The sequence below is a fragment of the Vidua chalybeata genome, chromosome 20 (genome assembly GCF_026979565.1).
Source record: "Vidua chalybeata isolate OUT-0048 chromosome 20, bVidCha1 merged haplotype, whole genome shotgun sequence".
Classification (NCBI taxonomy): domain Eukaryota; kingdom Metazoa; phylum Chordata; class Aves; order Passeriformes; family Viduidae; genus Vidua; species Vidua chalybeata.
Window position 1 is genome coordinate 369,070 of NC_071549.1, and position 22,835 is coordinate 391,904.

At 50.6% G+C, this 22,835-nt stretch overlaps 2 protein-coding genes across 2 annotated transcripts; one reads left to right on the top strand and one right to left on the bottom strand.

Annotated features, from left to right (window-relative positions):
• Positions 1 to 6,554: 6,554 nt before the first annotated feature.
• LOC128798107 (C-C motif chemokine 4 homolog) lies at positions 6,555 to 8,813 on the bottom strand. The gene is made up of 3 exons (XM_053961322.1): positions 7,976 to 8,813; positions 7,376 to 7,490; positions 6,555 to 6,927 (listed from the first exon to the last, which is right to left on the bottom strand). The coding sequence occupies exons 1-3, from the start codon at positions 8,043 to 8,045 to the stop codon at positions 6,840 to 6,842; spliced, it is 273 nt and encodes a 90-aa protein (XP_053817297.1). The 5' UTR covers positions 8,046 to 8,813; the 3' UTR covers positions 6,555 to 6,839.
• A 7,296-nt stretch (positions 8,814 to 16,109) lies between these two features.
• On the top strand, positions 16,110 to 19,202 carry LOC128798162 (C-C motif chemokine 4 homolog). Its single transcript, XM_053961436.1, has 3 exons — positions 16,110 to 17,720; positions 18,255 to 18,366; positions 18,722 to 19,202. The coding sequence occupies exons 1-3, from the start codon at positions 17,648 to 17,650 to the stop codon at positions 18,807 to 18,809; spliced, it is 273 nt and encodes a 90-aa protein (XP_053817411.1). The 5' UTR covers positions 16,110 to 17,647; the 3' UTR covers positions 18,810 to 19,202.
• The last annotated feature ends 3,633 nt before the right edge of the window (positions 19,203 to 22,835 follow it).

Genomic DNA, 22,835 nt, shown 5'->3' on the forward strand with positions numbered 1-22,835 from the left:
ACTCTTCCCAAAGAGCAGCCGCTCTCCGCCCCAGCCACTGGCTGGCACAGGGCAGCGGCTCAGCCGCGGGCTCTGGTCCCTTACTGACAGAAACGGCCGGTGAGAGTGGACCCACGCTGAAGGATCGAGGCAAAGGAAACAGGGAAGGATCCTCGCTTGTGTCTCCGAGCAGTCTTTATTCCTCCCCGCGCAGGGAGCAGCACAGGTGACACAGTGTAGCAGCTCGAAGGGAATGCAGAGGCAAAAAGGGCAAGAAATAGAGAAAAATGACAACTTTTAAAGGTGGGCTGTCCCCAGGGGTGGGGCAGCCTAACAACAAATCAAGAGCTAGATAGGAGGAGAATGGGGTGGATATATGTAAACATAAAACCAATAGGGAAGGAGAAGGGGAGAGTGCATACTTAATATAACAGTGAGTGAAAGAAAATAATCCTAACTGACAGGGAAGCTTCTAGATAAATGGGTGTAGCAGATACTGACAGACAAGCTACAGGGGCAGGATTTAGAGGATGGACAGGGAAGGATCTGGAAGTAAGGGAGGCATACACCAGAAGTGACATGGGGAAAGGCGGGAAAACAGGTGGAAAACAACTTTGGGGAGAGACTATTAGGAAAACTGAACAGGGGTGAATAGGAACAAACCATTGCAATATTTTAAAAAATTTCTTAAGCATAAACTTCAAAATCCCACTACCACAATTAACAGTTTGGGTTTGTAGTGCTGCTACTCTCAAACATCTCAGAAGGCAAAGAGTGCTGCTGGACCTGATCCTCTCCAGCCCGGAGAGGCTCCTTGAGAGATCCCACTGTGGCATCTGTGGGACACAGCAGCGCTCTCCAGGCAGGGACTTGGGAGTGGCAGCTGCCTGTGTGGTGGCTTCACCCCAGGCTTGTGGTACTGGGCCCTGGAGTGAAGAGAGAGGACATCTGTTTGGATGTGGGTGGTCCCTGGGCTGCTGTCTCTGGTCCCCTGGTCAGGAGATCCCCTCCAAGTCTGTCAGCTCCAGCCCCTCCACTGCCCCTCAAAACCCCATGGGTTGGAAAGCTCCAAGTGGGGAGCTGTCCATCACAGGGCAGGGGTACTTCTGGGCTGCAAGATCCAGGGAAAGAAAAAAACAGCCCAAACTCTGTCTCCAATGTTCACCTTTGGTCTGTCCATCCCCTGGAACATCTCTTCTCCAGGCTGTCTTGCTGCCCCAAGGCTCTTGCCTTGAATAGGCTGCCAGTGTGTCACTGGAGGAAAAGCTCATCTGAACCTGAGTGGGGCCGTGGTCTCTTTGCACAGGGCCAGGAGGCAGGAGACGCTGCCCTGGGTGCACAAAACACTGCCCCATGGCACATGGGGTGCAAGCAGTGCCACCAGCCCTGGACTACCAGCTGGAGTGGCTATGCAGCATGTTCTTCAGGCAGAAATCAAGAAGCTGCTCAATTTGAAATCTAATTCAATGCAAATAAAATGAGATTTGGTAAAACATAGTCTGAAATGCTCAGCACAATTTATCATAGCATCCTGGACTGGTTGGGGTTGGAAAGGACTTTAAAGCTCATGTTGTTCCACCCCCTGCCATGGGCAGCAACACTTTCCACTACCCCAGGTTGCTCTAAGCCCTGCCCAACCTGGCCTTGGACACTTCCAGGGCTGGGGCAGTCACAGCTGCTCTGGGCAACCTGTGCCAGGGCCTCCCCACCCTCAGAGGGAAGAATTCTTTCCCATATCCCATCTAACCCTGCCCTCTGGCAGTGGGGAGCCATTCCCCCTTGTCCTGTCACTCCAGGCCCCTGTAAATGGTCTCTCTCCAATTCTCTGGGGATGCCCTGGATGATGCTTTAGGAGTCTTCTAGTGAATAAATTAGCTGGACTCGGAAAGCAGTTCCTCCTGACTGAGTTTTGCTGTGTTTTGGGGAGTCCCACACTTCTTCAGGATCTTTCTTCTGGAGGCTGCACAACAGAGAGAATAGACTAGTGAGACAAGCTCAGTCACAGCTTTGACACATCCCAGGAAGGAGAAGGATGATAGGTCTTAGTGAGTCCTGCAGTGCATTGACACCCTGCAGATATTACATGGAGATTGTGATCTTACATTCACTCCATGGAGAAGGACTTTATAAAGCCTGAGGAGATAAGAAAGGACATGAACTTCAATACCTTAACAAAGAGCTGAAAGCAAAGGCAGCTGGTGGAGGGAGTGGTGAGGATAGCCACAGAAACCTGTTGTGTGGGGAAGGAACCAGGGTAAATGTCACTGAACTAGGAGTGGGAGGAGGTGATGGAATAGAAACTGTCCAGAGCAACCTGCTCCTGGCAGGCGACAGACAAGTGGCACTTGTTGCAGTGCTGGGGCGGGGGAGGGGAGGGGTGTAGGTAAAGCATTTCCAGAAGAAGCAGAAGGAAGTGCAACAATTCAGAGATCTTGCAAGTAGGGGAAGAAATGAATGAGCAGAAAGGATGTGAGCTCACCCCAGTGCAGCATCCAAAGTGTTTCTAGCAATCATGAATCTTCTTCCCCCAGGAAGGACAGTGGAGGTCAAAGGTATGAGATAGCTCTGAGTAGGCTCCCATATTTTCCATCTGGTGGACTCTGCATCACGTGCTTCTAAGGAGCTGCTTGGAGCAGATACCAGTCTGCCCTCTGATGCCCAGACTGGTTGGCAATGGGCAGCTGGAGAGCAGCTGGGAGCACCGGGACCTGGTTTTGGGAGTTCCCTGCTGCCCTGAAACTGATCCTGGGGTGATTTGCAAGCAGGATTTCTCTCTAAGCCATGGCAAGTGGAGTTTGTCCCTGTCCTTGGTGGCAGTGCATTGGTGTCTGGCTATAGCCTCCACACAGACCCTGTCCTGCAAGGACCAGATCCTGCTCAGCCTCATCCAGAGGGAACGGCTGCACTGCACAGCAGAGAATCATTGAATCATGGAATTGTTCAGGTTGGAAAACACCTCTAAGGTCATCGAGTTGGACTATTACCCCAGCCACGACTGTTCTGCTCAAGGGATGTGGTTCGGCTGAAGGCAGGAATCCCTTGAGATACCAAATCCAGCAGAGGGACCATGGATTGGGTGTTACTGTTTTTTCTGAGCATTCAGTAGATTAAAGTAACACTTTAGGCACTGGCTCCTGGGGCAGTTTGCTCACTCCCAGGCACTGGTAGTGTCCCCTGTTATGAGTCAGCACAGTTAACAGACCTGCAGCTTTAGAAATGTGCTTTCTCAAAAATGTTGCATCCTTCTCTTCTAGAAGAAAATGCTTCATCATCTCAGGGGGATGTGAGTCATCGTCTGCATCTTTCTAAGAATTCAGCAGAAATGTCCTTTTGGGTCCTCATGGCCACTTCTGCCTTTTGTTGGCCATCATAGGGAAGGCAACAGCCAGGCACAATTTCTTCTGTAATACTTATGTGTCTTCCTTAGCCCTGGAAGTCTGGGATATTTCACCATTTTAGGAAAACACTACTTTTGTATGCAGCATACAAACCCATCCCCTTTTACATGATATTTTTGGATTCTGGTCCCTCAGAAGTGACACACCCTCTGCTCACGGTATCTCCGGGAAGAGCTGTTCTGGATGCAGGACTGAGGCTCCCCTCTCTGTGGCAAACCAGGGCCCTGGCATGGGGAGAAAGGCATGGAGTTGGCACTTCTGGGTGCACAAACATTTTTGCCTTCAGTGTGTCTAATTCCTCTCTGAAAAGTGGAGATGTAAAAGCTCAGACCATGAACATTGACTGGCTTCAATCCACATCCCCATCAGCACAGCCCAGCTCCTCCTTCTGTGAGATGCTTGACTCCAGCCTCCGATTCCTCTGGTATTTGATGTACCTCAAAATTCCTACAGACACACTAGAGTGATGCAAACAGCAAATATGGAGACATGTGCACATATATTATAAAAATTATATTCTTATCATAGTAATGATTGAATTTTTGTTCACAGCTAGGCTTGCCTAGAACTTTTGTCAAAATAAAAAAAAAAAAAAAAAAAAAAAAACTTTACCAAACAAACCAACCCCCACAAAACAAACAAACAAAAAAAAGAATTATTTTTATATACATTGTGCAAAACATTCAGTAAATTTCACACTCTGATTTCAGGATGAGTAGTTTACAAATTCCAAAACCCTTGACAGCATTGTTCTTGTTTTGATCTGAATCCAGAGAAAATTCCCCAGAAAACCACCCTCCTTTTGGTCCCAGCCCCACTTTTCTCTTCATCCGTTGCCTGAAGCTTAAGGATCCCTTCTGGTTCAGCATGTTCTGTGATTCTGGTGTCCACCTGCTTGAGCACCCCATGAGACTGTTTATGGGAGGGATGAGCACCACAATTAGCCCTGAGTCCTGGGCCTGAGCTTCCTACGGAGAAAAATCTCTTTACCATGAGGATGAGAAGACCCTGGCACAGGTTACCCAGAGCCCCAGCCCTGGCATGGATGGGGCTTGAAGCAACCTGGATAATGGAAGGTTGTGGCAGCAGCTCTCTGTCTACAGAGAGCAGCACAACTTTTCCAGGCATTGTGCTGGGAAAGGCTGTGAGAAGATCAGAGAAAAGAATGATAAATAATTCTTATCTTCACTTGTTGCACCTGTTGTTGTGAACACGTGTTATGTGTTACGTGAATGGTGCCATGAGTACTGCAGCCCCTGCCTCCTCTGGGCCACTCTGCTGAAGGTGCGCAGTTCTCACCTCTCTGCGGGGGTGTGGAGTTACAGCTCCTCGCTGGTTCCTCTGAGCTGTCACACACAGGCGGGTGCAAGATCAAGAAAGACCTGAGTAACTCCGGGCTCCTGCAAGCTCCCGAACAGCTGTGAGGAGCCAGCTGAGGCACCGTGGGGCCGAGGGGGAGGGCGCGGCCGCGGGAGGCTGGAATGCGTCCCGGGAGCTTTAGGACTCTGCACAAGAGGTTGTCTGCCGCAGGCTCCAGCAGTTCCCGGGCTGGATGGAACTCACTGGATGACCCTGTGCCCTTCCACAAGAAACCTGAGTGCCAGTGCCACAGAGGCAGGCAGGGCTTGTATCCAAGAGGGACTGTGGAGGCTCAAGTGATTTTGGGATAATCTCATCACAGGTCTTCCCCCTCCTGTTTCCTATTCCTGCTGTTCCCTGGAGTGAGGGCAGCTCTGGGCACTAGGCTTTGTGCCAATCTCAGTCCTTAGGGTGAATCTATCCAGCAGCACCCAGGGTGGCTAGTACTCAGTGGTCAAAATGAGTCTGCCTTCTGGAGCTGGCCCTGGGGTGTGCAGGGTCTGGTGAGTCCAGGCTTTCACCAAAGCCAGCCCCTTCCCAGGCCAGTGGTGATGTCCATCTGAACCTCCCAGCCATGGGCTCCCTCCCCTCCCAGCAGCATCTCAGGGAAGGGGGCTCTGGTCCGGCTCTCTACCTCACTTCCCTCCTCCCAGGGTGCTATTTTAAGCTGGATGCAGTCAGCACTGGGGTGGGGTGACTGATGGGATCCACAGGGCCCCGTGGGCTGAGGAGCCGGGGGATGCAGCTCCCTGAGTGAGGAGCGATGTGTTCCTTCCTCCCTCAGACACACCCTGATCCCTCCCAGCCCCACCTGATCCTCCTCTCCCTGCTCACCATCCACCCTCTGTGTCTGCTCAAGGTCACCCCTCCCCAGGGCCGCCTCCTGCCCTGCTGGCCTGTGTCCCACTGGTGTTTATGTTTGAAATCCCCAATCCAGTATAGAAATGCAGTGTGGTGAGCTGAGCATTTTTCCGTGGAGTCCACCAGAGATCTGGGCAGGAGGAACCCAAATACTCCTTGCTGATCCAACAGAGCCTGTCCAGAGCTGATCAGAGCATCCCAAATGCCACCAGTGGTGTGGGAAATACCATCAGGGATATGGGAAATGCCTTCTAAGTACCCATACTAAGGTGGGCTCCATTTTCATCAGCTCCAGGGGGAGACCAGGGGAGATGCTTCCTTGCAGGTGTAGGTCCTGCCCTGGGCTGGGGTCTGGCATGGTCATTTCTGGACAGGCATCTCCAGAGATGAGCAGGTTTTGGAGTCAAAGTATTACTGAGAGGGAATATCTGCCAAGCTTCATGTCTCAGCTAAATGATAGCTTAATGAAATAATTCTAAAATTCTTGCAGTGAAACATATTTTTTCCACCCTCGGTCTGGAAATAGCTGATCCATTTTATCTGTAGCTCTCAAAAAGCTTTCTCTAAAACAGCCAATATGTTAAATTTCAGCCCCTAAAGGTAATATTTTGATTGACTGTAATGGGGCCAGAAACAGAATTTAATGAGCTTTCAGTTGTCATAATGGATGGAGATCAAATACCTTATAAAAAGCTTGAGACAAGTTACCTGAATGTAATCCCTGCCCTCCTCACTACTCCTCCTTCATGGCTTTTCTTGTTACTATTTTGCAAAACAGGATGTTCAGACACAGAAAGCTCGTAAAAGTTTTGACAGTGTGGAAAAGGAAATAAAGAACCTGCTGTCATGTCACTATTATAATTTCAGCTATTGTCATCCCAAAGGATTGTAACAGAGGCAAACACAGAAGATTCTTACAAAAATATTTATTTATTGACATCTGGATTGAATTTTATGTCAAAAATATACTTACTTAAATACAGAAAATATAACCTGAGTCTACAGATTAAAAAAAATATATACATACATATTAAATAAAAATATTTTTTATCTCAAAATTATTGCACCTGATCCCTCCCCTGTAAAAAAATTAAATAGCACAACATTAAGTTGGGTTTTGGAATGTTTTCAGTTTCTCAGCAAGCTCTAAATGACATTGAAACACTTCCAATGGACCCCAGCTGGTCACGCTCGTCCATCCCGGCAGCTGGGGACATGGAGTAGCTGGATCTGTACAGGACCTCAGTCCAGCTCCAGCTCGTTCACGTACTGCTGGACCCAGTCCTCCATGGGGTTGGCACAGACTTCCCGGCCCTTCCTGGTGATGAAGCTGTGGGGTGCAAGGAGGTCAGATTTTGGTGGGAGAGCACTGAATGGGGAATCACGGAATCATAGAATTGTGGAATGGTTTGCGTTGGAAGGCACCTTAAAGTTTATTCAGTTCCACCCCCTGCCATGGGCAGGACATCTTCCATTAGAGCAGGTTGTTTCAAGCCCCATCCAACCTGGCCTTGGATACTTGCAGGGCTGGGACAAGAGCCCTGCCCAAGCTCCACCTTTCCCAAAGATGAGCAGCCCCATGCCTTACCCATCCTATCCAGCAGCCACCAGTTTTATCTGCAAAGGGGTAGAGCAGGAGCAGCATGTGGCTTTTGTGCTCCAAGCATCACCTTGTACTTCTTGTCTATCCCAGCCTTCCTTCCCTGTCTTGGGAAAAGGGCCTTTCCCTCCCTGGCTCCTCAGCCCAAAACCACCCCTGCCCTGGAGGAGGGACTTACACGACAGCAGGCTGGGAGCACTGGCTGTTGGTTTCGTAGTAATCCTTCACAAAGCTGCGGGGCAGCTGCCGGGAGATGTAGGAGAAGCAGCAGGAGGTTGGTGGGTCGGAGCCAACTGTGAAGGGCAAAGACAGTTATGAGCAGTGGCAAAGATGGGGAACAGTGCAGGGAGCTGGGATTGCCCATCCCTGGGTCTAGGGAGCAGGGATTATGTGGAGGAGGAAGAGAAGAGGTGGTGTCTTTTTCCTTCTTCTTCCTTTAGTTATTTCCCTGTTGGGTTCAGCCTGAGCTGGCATTGACACAGCCCATGCCACCAGGCAACATCTCCCAGCCCAAACCTGGCCAGCCCTAGCCTTCCTCAGGGAGCCCACGTTTGACCCCTGTAGCAGGGGTGGGAGGCATGGTTGTGCTTTTACCCTAAAAAGGGTAAAAAACCTTTAGCTTTTATGCTAATGGTCTTTGAGCAACCCTAGAGCACCTGCCAGAAGATGGTGGGACAGAGGGAGGGACCCGGAGCAGAATTGCTGTCAGAAAGGGCTGTCCCAGCAGCAACATCTCTCCTGTCCCCACTTAGGGAGGGTGGGGAGACCCTGGACTTACGTGGAGCAGCAGAGGTCTGGTAGCAGAAGGCAGCAATGAGGATGGTGAGGGCAACCACAAACACCTTCATGTTGCTGGAGAAGTGGTAGCTGGAGCTGGAGCAGGCAAGGGTAGCTTGGAAGCCTCTTTGCTGTCTGATGCTGAGACCATCAGCAGCCCCTCAATTTATGGGGCGAGAGGTCTGTGCAAAGGCTTGCGTAGGCATGGTGGAATTTCCACCAGAGTCCACTTGTGGTGCAGTCTCATGATGGAACAGAGCAGCCCCAGCTCCGGAAGAGAGAAGCTCCCTGCTCGATTTAGTGCCTCCCCAGTGATACAGGATATGAAACTGTCATTGTGGCTTCTCTCTGTCATCTGCTTCTCTCATGCCTGTCCCTTAGTAAGAAGTTCCTCTGTGGAGGTTCCTGCATTTGTTAAGTCCCCTGTTACCCAACCTTCCCGGCAGCTTGGAAGGGAGAGTGTATCCATGAAAAAGCTGTGCTGGAGGGCCCAGAAGCATCAGTGGGATGAGGCTGGTTAGGGAAAAAGAGACTGAAGTCTCCTTTACCAAGGACTTCTCCCGTATTTGCAAAGCCCTTGGTGCCCCAGGAGCAGGAGGTGGGAGCTGTCACCAGTGTTCTGCATGTGTTCCCCATAGTTGGAGGTGCCTCAGGGCAGGTCCTGCAGCTGTGACAGCACTGCAGGCACTGGCATAGATAGCAATGGGCATGAAAGAGGAATCTGAGAAGCTGAAACACTCAAGTATCCTCCTCAATTTAAAGGAAAGGAATGCTGAGATGGGCTACTTGTTATCTCCTGGAACTGCCTGATGCACCCCAGGTCCTATAAGGAGACATTAAATTATAATTTAATTTTACAGGTTTTTTTTTTTTTTTTTTTTTTTTAGTAGAGATTATACAGTTACATTTCAAGAGCTACTGGTAGTCTGGGCATGGGGATGCAGAGAGCTGAAAGAAGTGTGGATGTTTGTAACCCTGAAGATGAGGCAGAAGGAGTTCCAGGAGCAGGGTGAGGAAGGAAACAGTGATTCTGAAAATGAGGAGCAGATTAACTGTGGGGTGAGAGCATGGGCAGAAACTGGGATGTTGGCAAGAAAAAGGTATCCTGTCTCAGCTGATGAGGGAAAATGACCACAGACTGGGGAAACAATCCAATGTGTAGGAGAGAGTAAGAGCTCTGTGAAGGCTGGGCAAGGGCTGAGACAGGGATGGGTCACTGGGAAGAAGCCACAACCCTCCAGAGAGCCATGGAGGTCTGACAGACTTCCTGAGGAGGAGAGGGAAGGCCGGGCAGGGAGGTGATGAGTGCTCTGGGAAGAGCTGAGGGCTGTCCAGCTGTAGTGAGATGTTCTTAGAAGGATATCTGTTCTCTACAGGAAAGCAGACATTCCTGGGGAATGTCTCCATTTTGTTATTTGGAGTGGTGATGTCTTGATAGACACTTCCTAAATACCAGTGGAAGGCTTATAACATACATGGAGCAAACCAACCTCACCCTGGCACATCTGCACTCCCCCCAGCAGCACTGGCCACTGACTCATCCTCTTTCTGTTAAAGGTTTCCAGTTTCTGCCCCAGGAATCTTCTCTAAATAACCTGGTGTTTTCCCAATATCCTTCAGCCCTCCACCAGCTGTACCGGGTTAGCTCCATGCTCCAGGTGGGCAGCAAGGGCTCCAGAGGACAAGGCACAGGAGATGCCCCAGACTTGTCCCACCCTCAGGGAGGCTCCTGTTGGGAGCTGTGGTGGTGTCTCTGACTCAGGCTGGGGAGGGCAGATCTACCCCATGGAGCAAATATGGCTCTTGCCAAGCTGAGCATCCCCTTCCACAGCTGATCTGGCCCATTTCCATCTTTGCAGAGAGGCACCTTGCAGGCTCACCCATCAGTTTATATCCCATTGCCTCACTCTGTTTGTCATCTTGCTTGTCTCCAAATATCCTGGGAAGATGAGGAGAGAGCCTGCCTCCACCCGCAGGGCGCCCAGCCAGGCAGGAGGTGGGAACCTGGCGTTCCGACGGATGCCAGCTGGGCCGGGAGGGGGTGAGCATCAGCTCCCTTGGATCCTGTCTGGTTGCTCAGGGAATATAACTTGTACGTGGATGTAGGAGCATGGTTTGCCTCTGAGCTGTCCCCTCGGACTGTGCCTTCAAGCATCCGTGGGTTATGCCTGGAGATCTGGCACCCCCAGCCAAGTGCTCCCGTCCTGCTCCCGAGGTGCACAGTGCCAAAATGTGGAGAATGTCCTGCTAAAAGACGAGTTTCATGAAAACAAGAATTAGTTTGGGATCTGCTTTGATTATTCAAATATTTTCAATGACAGATTTTTCCTTTCAGGCAGCTGGACACCTCTGTGCCTTAATCCTTTTGTCAGCAAGCACATACCAAATTATTTTAGACTCTGAGGGGCTATTTTGAAATTAATCAAAGCAAAAATTTCTTGAGTCAGTTTAGGATCAGTTTAGTTTAGGTAAAGTGTCTTACAGGGGACTGGTAAGGGCTGAAACTTTTCTACTGCTGAGAGCCAAAAATAACCCCAAAGCCAAGTTGCTTGGTTTCTAGGAATCAAATTCTTCCTTAGAAATCTGATAAAAGATCCTGCTCTGCCAGCTCATGGCCAGCTGGATGGAGGTGGTAGGTTACAGTCATGCCAGTGATGCCCTGGGATGTTGCAATGTGCTCCTAAAAAATGTTTTCTTACCCATTTCCCACATTCCAATGATGATGAAAAGAGAAAGTAATCTCTTCCAGCTCTTCCTCCTTTTAGGAAGGGAGGTTGAGTGTGTCTCAGATGAGGAACCATCTTCCCTGGGAGTTGCCTTGAGACATGAAGATGGCCATGGAAGAACGGGAAAAGTGGGCTGGAGCATCTCAGGGGGGATTAATTTAATTACACAGCAAAGTGGTGGTGTAAGAAAGAAGTTTTCCCATCTGGTGGTTTCAGAATTCCTGACCCAGCAGACAGTGCTTGGAGTCAGGGGGATTTGCCATCTGAAGGAGTCTGGTTGATGATGCCCTGTTTTACATAGAGGGATATGACTGAGGTTTTCTACAAGTCCCCCAAAAAATCCCAGGAGAAAGTGCTAAGTAAAGCAAATGCCCAAAATAAGTTCTGTCAGAAATAGGGAAATTCTCTGTCTTGAATGAAAGGAGAACCTGGAAAAACTGGTGAGACTGGCTGATGTAAGTTCCTATTTATTACACGGTTTAATGCTGAGGAATTGCGATTCACTCAGAAAAGGAAGTAATTAAAGATGTCCTGAGTTCAGAAATTGCCCCTAAGCCAAGATTCACCAACCCCTGTAGCAGCTCCATCCTGCTCTGCTCCAGCTCCAGCACTGATGACATTCCACCAGTGTCCAGAAATTTCACCCCCACCATTCTTGTCATTGCTGGAGAAATGTTGGAATTTTTCAGATGATGTCACATTCTGAAACTGACTTCAGTAAGAAGCTGTGCCTGTGGGAGTGACTGGGGACCATCTGTCTCCAGGGTGGTGGGTCCAGGGGAGAGCATGGCCACCTTGGCTGGTCACCTCTGGCTGGTTCACAGAAAACACTTTGTGCTTCCCCAAAGTCATGTCTGGACAGGAAGCTGGTCATAGCTGATAAGAAATGTGTATCTTGCTAAAGGTCCCATCTTTCTCCAGCAAAGGCATTTTACAAAATAAAATATTCTAGGGAACACTCTTCTTTCTAATGGCTGATGCCTCTGATTTTTCCTGGCCTTCCTTTTGAAGCAGAGCAAACCAAAGAGGAGGAACTGTACAGTATTTCAAAGCAAATTAAGGTGAAATAAAAAAGCCTCTTTGCTTCACACCCATCTCCATTCTTGGCATGAAAAGAAAAAGAAAAAGAAAAAAGAAAAAAGAAAAGAAAAGAAAAGAAAAGAAAAGAAAAGAAAAGAAAAGAAAAGAAAAGAAAAGAAAAGAAAAGAAAAGAAAAGAAAAGAAAAAGAAAAGAAAAGAAAAGAAAAGAAAAGAAAAGAAAAGAAAAGAAAAGAAAAGAAAAGAAAAGAAAAGAAAGAAAAGAAAAGAAAAGAAAAGAAAAGAAAAAGGGAAAACCTGAGTTTTTGCAATTTTTGAGCCTTAGGGAGGTGACTGTGGGGCTGTGTCTCTGCTTCACCCTGACTGCTGGCTCCAGGGGGTGGTACATACCCAACCTACCCCCTTCAGCATCCCTCAAACCCCAAATGTCATGGAGGACCAGAAAAAGTGTCTCTGCTGGGGCTGCATCCTCTGCCCACCTTGCTCAGATCATTGTTGAGTCCCCCAGAAAGAAGCAGGGAGGACCAGGCTGAAAATTCTGAGCTCTGCTGGGATGGAAACTAGAAGAGGGTAGAGTTAGAATAGATATGAGGAAGGAATTCTTCTTTGTGAGGGTGGGCAGGCCCTGGCACAGAGTGCCCAGAGCAGCTGTAGCTGCCTCTGGATCCCTGGCACTGCCCAAGGCCAGGCTGGACGGGGCATGGAGCAGCCTTGGATAGTGGGAGGGATCCCTATCGATGGTGGGGGAGTGGAACAAGGTGCTCTTTAAGGTCCCTTCCAACTCAAACCACTCTTTGATTCTATGATTCTACGAATACCAAACCCACTTTTAGTGAACACAGTGGGCCCTGCCTGCTCGTTATAATGAAGGAAAAATAAAAAAAAACAAGACACAAATAGTTTTCATTTTCATTGGTGCTCCTGCTGTGCAGTGTTCTAGGCATTTTTGGGTGGGATGGGTGGAGGTGTCCCCAGGAAGCAGGGGATGTCTGGCTGATCCCCACAGCTTAGAGCCACAGCCTCCCCTGAGAGCAGGGATAACCTTCAAACTTGTGTCAGGGCTATTGCCACAGCTGGGGGACATCCCTAATCATAGAATTGTGGAATCATTTAGGCTGGAAAATCCCTCTGAGATCATTGAGTCCAACCATCCTCCAAGCATTACCAGAGCCACCACTAATGCAGGCCCTCAAGTGCCACATCCACACATCTGTTAAACCCCTCCAGGGATGGGGACTGATGGCCCCCTGGACTCCCTTGCCCAGCGCTGGCCCCTCTCTGCAGGGTCCTGGTAGGGTTGTATCACTGCAGGGAGGTCAGAGCCCCACGGGAGGTGTGAGCCCCAGTCCCACAGCAAGGTGTCAGCTCTGCAGCTGCCAGTGAACAGCGTGCTCATGCACTGCTGTTTACTGGCCTCATGGTTTATTCAAAGCTGTAAAACCACTTCCCATGTGTGGGGCTGTTTGGAGGTAGGGGTGCTCGGCAGTGCTTCCCTGAAGTGCAGGTCCTTTCCCCCATAACGTGGAGGGTTTTTCCACCCCAGATGGGTTTGTGCCCTTCAAAGGGGATATTGTCTGGCTGCCCCAGCTAGCACGGGCTGTGCCTGGCGCCCGCATCCCCTGGGAGAGAGGGGAGGGCTCGGGGAGCTTTGGTACTGCTCACTGATTGTGCTGCAGCTCCACAGCCTTTCCTGCATCCCTTCATGGCCCTGCAGCCTCCCACTGTGGGCCCCTGCATCCTTCCACAACCCCCATGGCCTCTCCTGCATCCCCCCACTACCTCCACAGCCACAGCATCCCCATTCCTCCATAGCCACAGGGTTCCTGCATTCCTTGGGGACTGTGCAGGGGTGTGCAGCCATACGCTGGGACTTGCTGGGGTCAGTTTGTGAGTGGGAGTAGAGGGACCTGGGCTCAGTCAGAGATCACCTGAGGGACAGTCCTGTGACCCCCAGAGCACTTCACCTCTGCCCCAGGTGAAGCCACCAGCATCTCCCAAATGGATCATCCCACTCCCCAGAGCTTGCATCCACTTGTGGACCTATGGAAAGAGGAGAAAAGGCTACAGGAACTAACAGGGATGGAATAATAATCCTTCCTGTGCTCCAACATCCTTCAGTGCCAGAACTGGGATAGTGCAGCCCCCACAGGTGAGCTGTCCCTCAGGGGAGAGCTGTCCCTCCTAGGGGGAGGCTGGCAAAGTCCTCCACCAGCCTGGGGAGAACCCTCGCTGTCACCCATGGGCAAAGTACCCCCATTCCCCTGCCCTGGGTTCATGGCTTTGTGACCTGTGTCTCTAGGCAAGGACAGGATTTCAGGGGAGCTTGAAGGAATTTGAAAGCTTCTGGGCTAATCCTGGTCACTGTTTATATCCCAGGGGTGAAGACTCAGCATCCTCATAACAATCTTCCCTACATGCTTCTCCTTTGAATAATTTTAGCTTTCTATTTCTACCCTGCCTGCACCAAAACAAACCTCATACCCCAGTCGAGTGAGGCTAAAGTGGTAAAGAATGGCTTTTTTCCAGGAATAATAAAGGAAGCTTGGGAGGGGTCAGCTCATAAACACTTAAACTGCAGGAACTGCAATAGCAGAGGGCTCTGGGATTTGCCAGCAAAGCGAAAACCAGTGGACAGAAGTAGAAAACCGAAACCAGAAACTGGGACCAGAGGTCTGCAAGGGCAGCTCCTTTGGGATCGGTGTGCAGAGCTCCAGGAGGGGCAGGCGGTGACTCAAAGCTGGAGCCCTGCGGGCCGAGGAGTGCCTGTGACCGGGAGGAGCTGCACCCCTTGTCCAGGAGGCTTCCCGGCAATCTGGGGGAAGCAACATTCCAGCTGACAAAGCACCTCTGTGGGCACCGACTGGTGACATAACCAAGGGGCTGCAGCTGCAGCAGCTTTTTGCAGCACCTCCTCCTCCTCTTCCTCCTCCTCCTTCTCTCCTTTTTCACCTCCTCACATTCAGTTATGTTTTCTTTCCTCACGCTGGCCTGTCTCAGAGCTTCCAGGTGAAAGACAGAGCTGCAGGTCCCATCACAGCCACCACACCTCCCCACATCCCCCTGTGCCCCATGCACATAATCAGCCTCATGGTTTGTGCTTTTCAGGCAGCAGCTGGTGAGCAGAAGGTGCAAATTTCCCATGAGCAAAGCTGTCACCTGCTGGTGCCAGCCACAGGGTGCCTTTCTGCAGCCAAAGCCTTTGTCACTGCTCCATTCAGTGCTGGTGTTTGTCACATTCGAATGAGTGAGTTGCAAGAGCAGAGGAACATAAAACTCCCACTGTTGGTTTCTGAATGAATTATTTCCGTGGCAAAAAGCCATAATTTTTTTTTTTTTTTTTTCAGCAGCAATTGAGCCGCAAGCTGGAGCCACTTCTTGTTCTGCGCTGAGCTGATCAGACTTGTCAAGAGAACAAAGAGCTGATCCTGCCAGACTTGCTTTTGGCAAAATCCACCACCTTCCCTGATGTCCTTGTCAGGACTTACAGAGACTTTGCTCCCTCTAAAAGCACACCCTTGGCCACTCTGGTGAGGTCTCTGCCCAGATGAGGATGTGCCACAGCTGGCAGCACTAGGAACATGATGCAGGACAAGGCCATGAGGGAAAGGAGGAATGCAAAGCAAACCCTCCCCAGGGATAAGCGTGGGAAGGAGTAGAGCACTCTAAGGAACCTCCAACAGAGACAAGCCAGCTGGTGAAGGACAGTGCCTCTATTGCTCTCATGTGCAGCTCCAGGTAGCCAAGCAGGGGGTTTAGAGTTCTGGGAGAGAAAATCCAGGCTCAGGAGCACAACCAGAGGCCTGAGCATCCTCTCTGCAGTGGAGAGGTCTTTGACTGCGTGCCCAGAATGTGACAGGAGATGAGGAAGCCCAGGTCATCCTTCTTCCTGCTCCCCAAAGAACTGCCCTGAGTTGTTGGCCTGCTGAGACTTGGTCTCTCCCATGTCAGGCAGGTTGTCCCCCACTTTCATCTCACCTATTTAGCCAGAAAATCCATCTTCTACCCAAGGCATCTCTTGGAGGGAGTGGCTGAGGCTGGCAAAATGTCTCAGGTGTGGCAAATCCCTTCTGCTAGTGAGCTCCCTGCTCCCAGGTGAAATCCTGCCCTTTGGGATGCCTGTGACTGCTAAGGGCAAAGTGCTGAAGGCTGGATTAGTGAAACAGCAATGAGAGAGGCTGAGACTGGGCTGGACACTGTGCTTGGAGGGTTCTGATCTATTGCACAAAGTCCAGATGGAGGCCAGTCAGCAGCAGGGAATCCCAGGGATCGATACTGGGTAGTTCTTAATATGTTTATGTCCTGGCTGATGGGACAAAGGTCACCCTCAGCGAGCTGGCAGGTGACGCAAAGTTGGGAGAATGGCTCGTCACATTAAAGGGACATGCTGCCATCATCGAATCATGGAATGTATTGGGATCAATGAGACCTTAAAACCCACCCAGGTCTGTCCCCCCTGCCATGGGCAGGAACACCTTCCACTGTCCCAGGGTGCTCCCAGCCCATCCAACCTGGCCTTGGACACTGCCAGGGAGAGGGCAGCCACAGCTTCTCTGGGAAAGCTGCTCCAGGGCCTCACTACCCTCACAGAGAAAAAATTCTTGCTAATATTTAATCTCCCTTTTTTTTTTAGTTTAAAGCTGCCTTGTCTTATCACTTTTGGCCTGTGTGAAATCCATGGAGACCTCATCAGGTTGAACAGCCTCATGAAGCTCAAAAAGAAGTGAAGAGTCCTGACCCTGTGAAGGAACATCCCCAGGCACCAGTATATGGCAGTGCTGACCAGCTGGAGAGCAGTTTGGCACAAAAGGACCTGGGGCTCCTGGTGGACACCGGACTGGACATGAGCAGAAATGTGCCTTTGCCACCAAAATTGCATCAGGCTCCTGGGCTGCATGAGGAGGAACATTGACAGCAGGCTGAAGGAGGGGACCCTTCCCCTATACTCAGCATTGGCGAGGCTGTTCCTCAAGTGCTGGGTCCAGTTCTGGGCTCCCCAGGATGAGAGATGTATGGACATACTGAGACAGTCCAGCAAAGGGCCATAGAGATGATGAAGACATAGGAGCGTTTCTCCAGGGAGGAGATGCTGGTACAGTCCAGGATGGAGAGGGCTCAGAGGATTCTTACCAATGTATGTGGAGCAAAGTAGATGCAGCCCAACTCTCAGTCGTGGCCACTAACAGGACAACAGGCAACAAGAAATTCTGTTTAAACACCAGATAAAACTTTATTGCACTCTGAAACAGGCTGTCCAGAGAGGCTGTGGAGTCTCACAGCCCAACTGGACATGGTCCTGGGCAGCCTCTCCAGGGACTGGGCTGGATGAATTCCAGCCTCAGCTCCTCGCCAGCCCTGAGGGTGTGGGGAGGGCAGGCTGAGTGTTTTGGGTGGCCCAGAGTCCTCAGTGCAGCTACCCCTGAGCTCCGGGGCAGCAGCTCAGCAGTCTCTGGCAAACATCCGGCACACAACGGCCCGAGAACACTTCTGTGCTGCCTGTTGGGTTTTTTTCCAGAGCTGCATAATCCTATGCAAACATTGTCTTTCCCTACACAGCCTCATAGGGAAACCCCCCATCTGGAGTCCAGTGGGACCATTCTCCTTTTTGTGGCCAGGCCACTTGGCATATTTTAGTTTCCTTTTGATTTGAATAAAGCAAAAATGAGTGCTGAGTCACTTGGCAGTGTGAGAGACCATATTCCATCCTACCTCACTTTTTTCTGTTTCCTCTAATTCCCTTCAGCTATTTCACTTTCATGTCATTCTTTATCATCATCTTGGAATTTCCATTTGTTACTCCCAGCTGCCTACAGGACTCCCTTTTAAAAGAGGGCTGAATCCAGCTGTTGCACACTGAACTGCATTTTCCAGAGCTTCTGCTCCTGCTCTGACAGCCCTCGTCTGACAGAAAGATGAAGGTCTCTGCAGCTGGATTGGCTCTTCTCCTCATTGTTGCTGCTTTCTCCCAAGCTTTCTCTAGCCCAGGTAAGTCCTGCTTTTTCATTTGTGAAGGGAGGACAGGGACCTTCCATATTATTTCTCCATTGAGCTCCCATGAAAGATAACTTGGAATTTATCAGCATTTGTGCCATTCTCCACTCTGCCCAGAGATCAGCCGCATGTAGGAACCCTGGAATCAGAAAATCATCCATCCATCTGTCCATCCATCCATCCATCCATCCATCCATCCATCCATCCATTCTCCACACACCCATGCATCCATCCATCCATCCATCCATCCATCCATCCATCCATCCATCCATCCAACCTGGGCTCAAAGTACTTATTCCTGGTTAGAGCTGAGAGATTTCCACCTCTGCTCTGGGGCTGGAGGAGTTGGGGAAGTGAAGCTCTGAGCAATGGCAGAGTGAGAGTATCACAGTACCTTGATACTGCTCAAGGCATTGGAGGAGATGATCCCCAATGTCCATTTCAACCTTAATTATTCTCTATTTTCTCACTACCTTCTCTGCCAGCACAGCTCCCAGTGCTCACATTGTCTTCCTTTGCCTCCTCTAGCTGGACTCAACATCCCAATCTGCTGTTTCACTTATAGGCAGCACAAATTCCCATGGAAGCTCATCCAGCGTCATTACATCACCAGCAGCAGCTGTCCTCAGCCGGGCATCGTGTGAGTGGCAGCGCATGGGACAGGGCAGGGACAGCCGTTGTGGGGGAGTGAGTGAGTGACCAGCTCTGCACTGCAAGGGGGGCTGTAGGAACAGAGCAGGGAGAGGGGAATACAGAGGAGAAAGGGCTTGCACAGGGATTGCTGGGGATCTCGTGTGGGGCTTCCCAGGGATGCTCCTGCAGGAGTGGAGGAAGCAGTGTGGGGGAAGGGATGGGAGTGGGGAGCATCACAACCAGCTGCTGCTTTCATCATCAGCACAGGGGAAAACTTCTTGCAATGCTCCGAGCTGGGATCCAGGCTCTCCTGGGAAGCAGGTGTGAGCACAGATCTAACACGTCTCATCGCTGTTCCACAGATTTGTCACAAAGGAAGGCCGCCAGATCTGTGCCAATCCTGCAAACAACTGGGTCCGAAGCTACTTGAAAATTTTGGAGCAGAACTGAGCCAAGCAGTGTGGCAAGAGTAGCTGGTGTCATGGACAAGTCACGTTATCCTGAGACCCAGCCGTGGAGCAGGACCCTGGGACAACAGGAGCCACAGGAGCTTCTGCAGGTGTCCCCAAGGGATTGCTGGAAGGGCACCTTGCGTTCAGGGCTGCTGCTCATCCTTGGCTTGCACAGACGAGGCTTCAGCCTCATCCCTCTGCCCCAGCCCCAGGCCCATGGGAGCACCTTGGCTGTTGTATTATTTGAAGTTATTTAAGAAATCATCATATGAGGCAGTCAGTCCTTTTTTTTTCTGTGGATGATGATATTATTTATAGGGGAGGGTATTTCTAGGAGGGTGGCCCAGTGTTGGATGACGAGAGACCCTGGTTTATACACGTCAACTCGTGATTCTGGAGAATAAAGAATTTGGAGAAAACTGTAGCTTTTTCCCTTTTACATGCCTCTGTGTGGTGTTCACCAGCACACACACACACAACATCCCTCTGAGCCATCTGAGCGTCTGTAGGACACATGAAGATGGAAAATGGTTTGAGGCAAACCCATAAAGTTTCCATACTGCAGACTCAGGAACATCCTCCAAAACCTCATTCCCCCACAGCACACACCCCCAGTCCCCATATCCTCTACAAAATTAGAAGTGTTTGTACCCACATGGGGGACTTTTACATTCATGAATCTGCTCTCCACACTCCCAGGCACGTGCCACACATTTGCTGCTCCCAGCGCAAGCACCCTACATCAAACTGATCCTTGGGTGTGCAATGTCATGTTGAGACCAGCAGTGCTGGAGAGGGACAGGGACCCCATCTTTCATTTTGACCACCCCAATGGGGGTTGTTCCTCACTTTCCCAAGTGTAGAAAGCGAAAGGTCCAGCTCTTGCTGTAGGGGTAAAACAACCAGCAGAAAACCTGCTGCAGTTGTTCTCAGGATGCAGCTTTTCATGGGAACACAAATGGGAAGGAGCAGGTCCCAAGGGTAAAAGCACAATGCTGGGCACAGCTTGTCCATGGAGATCATGCACAGATTTCCTTGGCATCTGCACTCTGTGAAGAAATCCCCAAAGGATTTGGGTTGTAGAGGAATTTAAAGCTCATCTCATTCCACCCCTGCTGTGGGCAGGGACACATTCTACTGGACCCACATGGTCCAAGCCCTGTCCAACCTGGCCTCGAACACTTCCAGGCCGAGGCAGCCACAGCATCTTTGGGCAACCTGTGCCAGGGCCTCCCCACCCTCACAGGGAAGAATTTCTTCCCAATGCCCATTCTAAACTGACCTCCTTCAGTGTAATTCCATCCCCCTTTGACCTACAGCAGCAGGCCCTGCTAAAAGTCTTGTCCCCATCTTTCTCACAGACACCCTTCAAGTGCCCCCACAGCATAGTCCAGAGCTGGTCTAGCCTTGCCCACATTCTATTCATCCTAAAGCAAAAAAAAAAAGCTTTCTCTTAGTGTTTATTTTTTTTCCCTCTGCATCTATGGGTCAGATTAGGCAACTCTGAGGTTGGGAAATCACCTCTGCATTGTCTTGTGATTTCTCTCTAGTCTTGTGTTTTCTGGGAAGGAAAGCTGGCTGTAGTCAAGAGGGTCATGAACACCCAAGGAGCAGCATCCCAGCCAAGGGCAGCCAAGGGCAGCCCAGCACCATTCTGTGTCCCATGGAGAGATGAAAATCTGCAGGGGGTGTATCCTGAGTGTGGCTACCTCACTGTGCTGTGAAACTGTGGAGCAGAGTGCTCAGTGGATGGACAGGAGCAGGTGAAGATCCCGGGAATGGGGTGCTGGATGTCTCTTCTACCCCTGAGGACATCCCAAACCCAAGTTTGGCACTGCAGAGGAACTACAGGAGCCCCAAATTGTGGCTGCTCCAGGACTCTGAGCTGAGAAGTGATGGAGGATGGATCTTTTGGGGAACTGGGGAGTACTGGGGTTTATCCCATGCCCAGGATGCAGGGACAGGCTGGACAGGCTGGATCATCCAGTGCTGCAGCTGCCTCCCCTCAGGACAGTCCCTGGCTGTGTGCCCAGGCACTTGTGGGAATTTCCCTCTCAAGCCTTTCTGGTTTCAGTTTAGGGAACGTTTCCTTCCCTGCCTGCAGTGGCAGAAGGCATCAGGAAGACCTTCATGGTTCCATGGGCAAAACACAGGATAGCCTGATTTTCTCTGGCCTTTTTGAGAGCATGAACCCTGTGGCTGTTCCCTCTCTCCCAGCTTCACTTGAAGAAGCCCTAGGAGGAGAGTGGCGCCATGGAGACCCTCAGTCCCAGTGTCCACATTGGCTCCCTGCTGGTCACTGCTCCCAACCCCATAATGAGCATCCTGGCATGGCCTCTCACTGCCACTCCTGGAGAACTGATGGTTTGATCTTGGCCTCACACCTCAGCCTCTTCAACTTCTGTCTTTTCAACTTGCACTAGCCACTTCATCCAAGGATCCTTTCTCCCAAACCCACCCATTTATACATCCCATCACTGGTTCTACCCTGTGGAAAGTGGGGGCTGGATGGATCAGGCTAAGCACAAACATGGTTTGTATATTTACACAAGTCCTGATGGGAACTTGAAGATCTCTCTGCTTGAGCCTTGTTTCTCTCCTTGTTTCTGCTTTTCTTTCCCAGTCCTGCTCTGCTCCAGATGAGTCCACCGACCCAGAACCACAGAATCATTAAGGTTGGAAAAGACCTCTAAGATGGTGGCTCCAGCCATTCTCCTGGCACTGCCAAGACCACGCCTAACCTGTGTCCCTAAGTGCCACATCCACACATCTGTTAAATGCCTCCAGGGATGGAGGCTCCACCCCTGCCCTGGGCAGAGGTGATGAGCAAGGGGAGGTCAGGAAACAACCTGAGCATCTGCAGACCACGGTGGCACCAACGGGGCTTGGGGCTGTTTTACAGGCAGTTTATCTCATACTGGTTTTTCTGGCCCTAATAACCAGCTCTGATGGACACAGCCCAAATTGTTCCCATCCCCTGGAGAGCTCCAGTAGGGAGATGGGACCAGCAGTCTCGTTTTCTACCCACAAAGTTACCAGTCAACCACAGGCTGATAAAGTGCTTTTGTTGGTTTTACTTTGTGCTTTTTAAAACAGAAGTCGTGTTTCCTGCCCCAGGAAGCTGCAGAACAACAGTGAATTGGTGCTTGTCTTGCAATAAACGTTAACAGAGCATCCCAAGAGCTAAGCCTGGCCATGGCTGCATTCCAGAGGAGCCTGTGCCTGCATTGCAGGGAGCCTGGCCATCCCCCTTTCCTCTCACCACAGGGACACCCCTGAATCCCCACCCTGAGATTTCCAGGCATTCCTTTGCCAAATCTGCAGTGGCAAAGCCCCACTAGCTCCCAGCTTTGGCTATGATATGATGGGGGGAAAGGGCTGGGAAGAAGTTCTGGCTCCACATCAGCACAGGGACTGGGAGGTGCTGGGGCTGCTGCTGCTGTGGTGCTGGGATCAGGGAGGCCAAGCAGAAGGGAAGGCTTTTAGACGTAAGAAGGCTGGGGCACTTCCAGCTGAGAAGTTGGGTTTTTCCCCTACATCTCCAAAAATAGTTGTAGTGGGGTCCCCATTTTCCAAACAGGAAGGGAACAAGCAGAGATGACACAGAGAGAAAACAGCTTTATTCCTTGTCACCAACACAAAACAGCAGCTTGAGAATAAGGCTGAACACTGAACACAACAAGCATCCTGTAAGTAACCAGGGTACCACTTTCTTCTCTAGGGACAGATCTTACTCACAGCACCGTTACAAAATTCAGTGGGGAAACTCATCCTGGGCTTATAAGACAGCACTCAGACCTAATTCAAACCCACAAATAGCTCTGGGATGAAATCCTCCTCCCATTCTAGCAGTGGAGGCACAAGGTGGGGCTCAGTTTAGCCACATCACATAGTGGGGCACCCCAAGATGGGTCTTCAAGGCCAGGAGCTCTTCAGCATCACAGCTGCCCTAAGTGTAGCTGAATTATTGTGGATAAATGACACCTTTGCGAGGCAAAACAAGTTTCCAGGGTCCCAAGGTGGC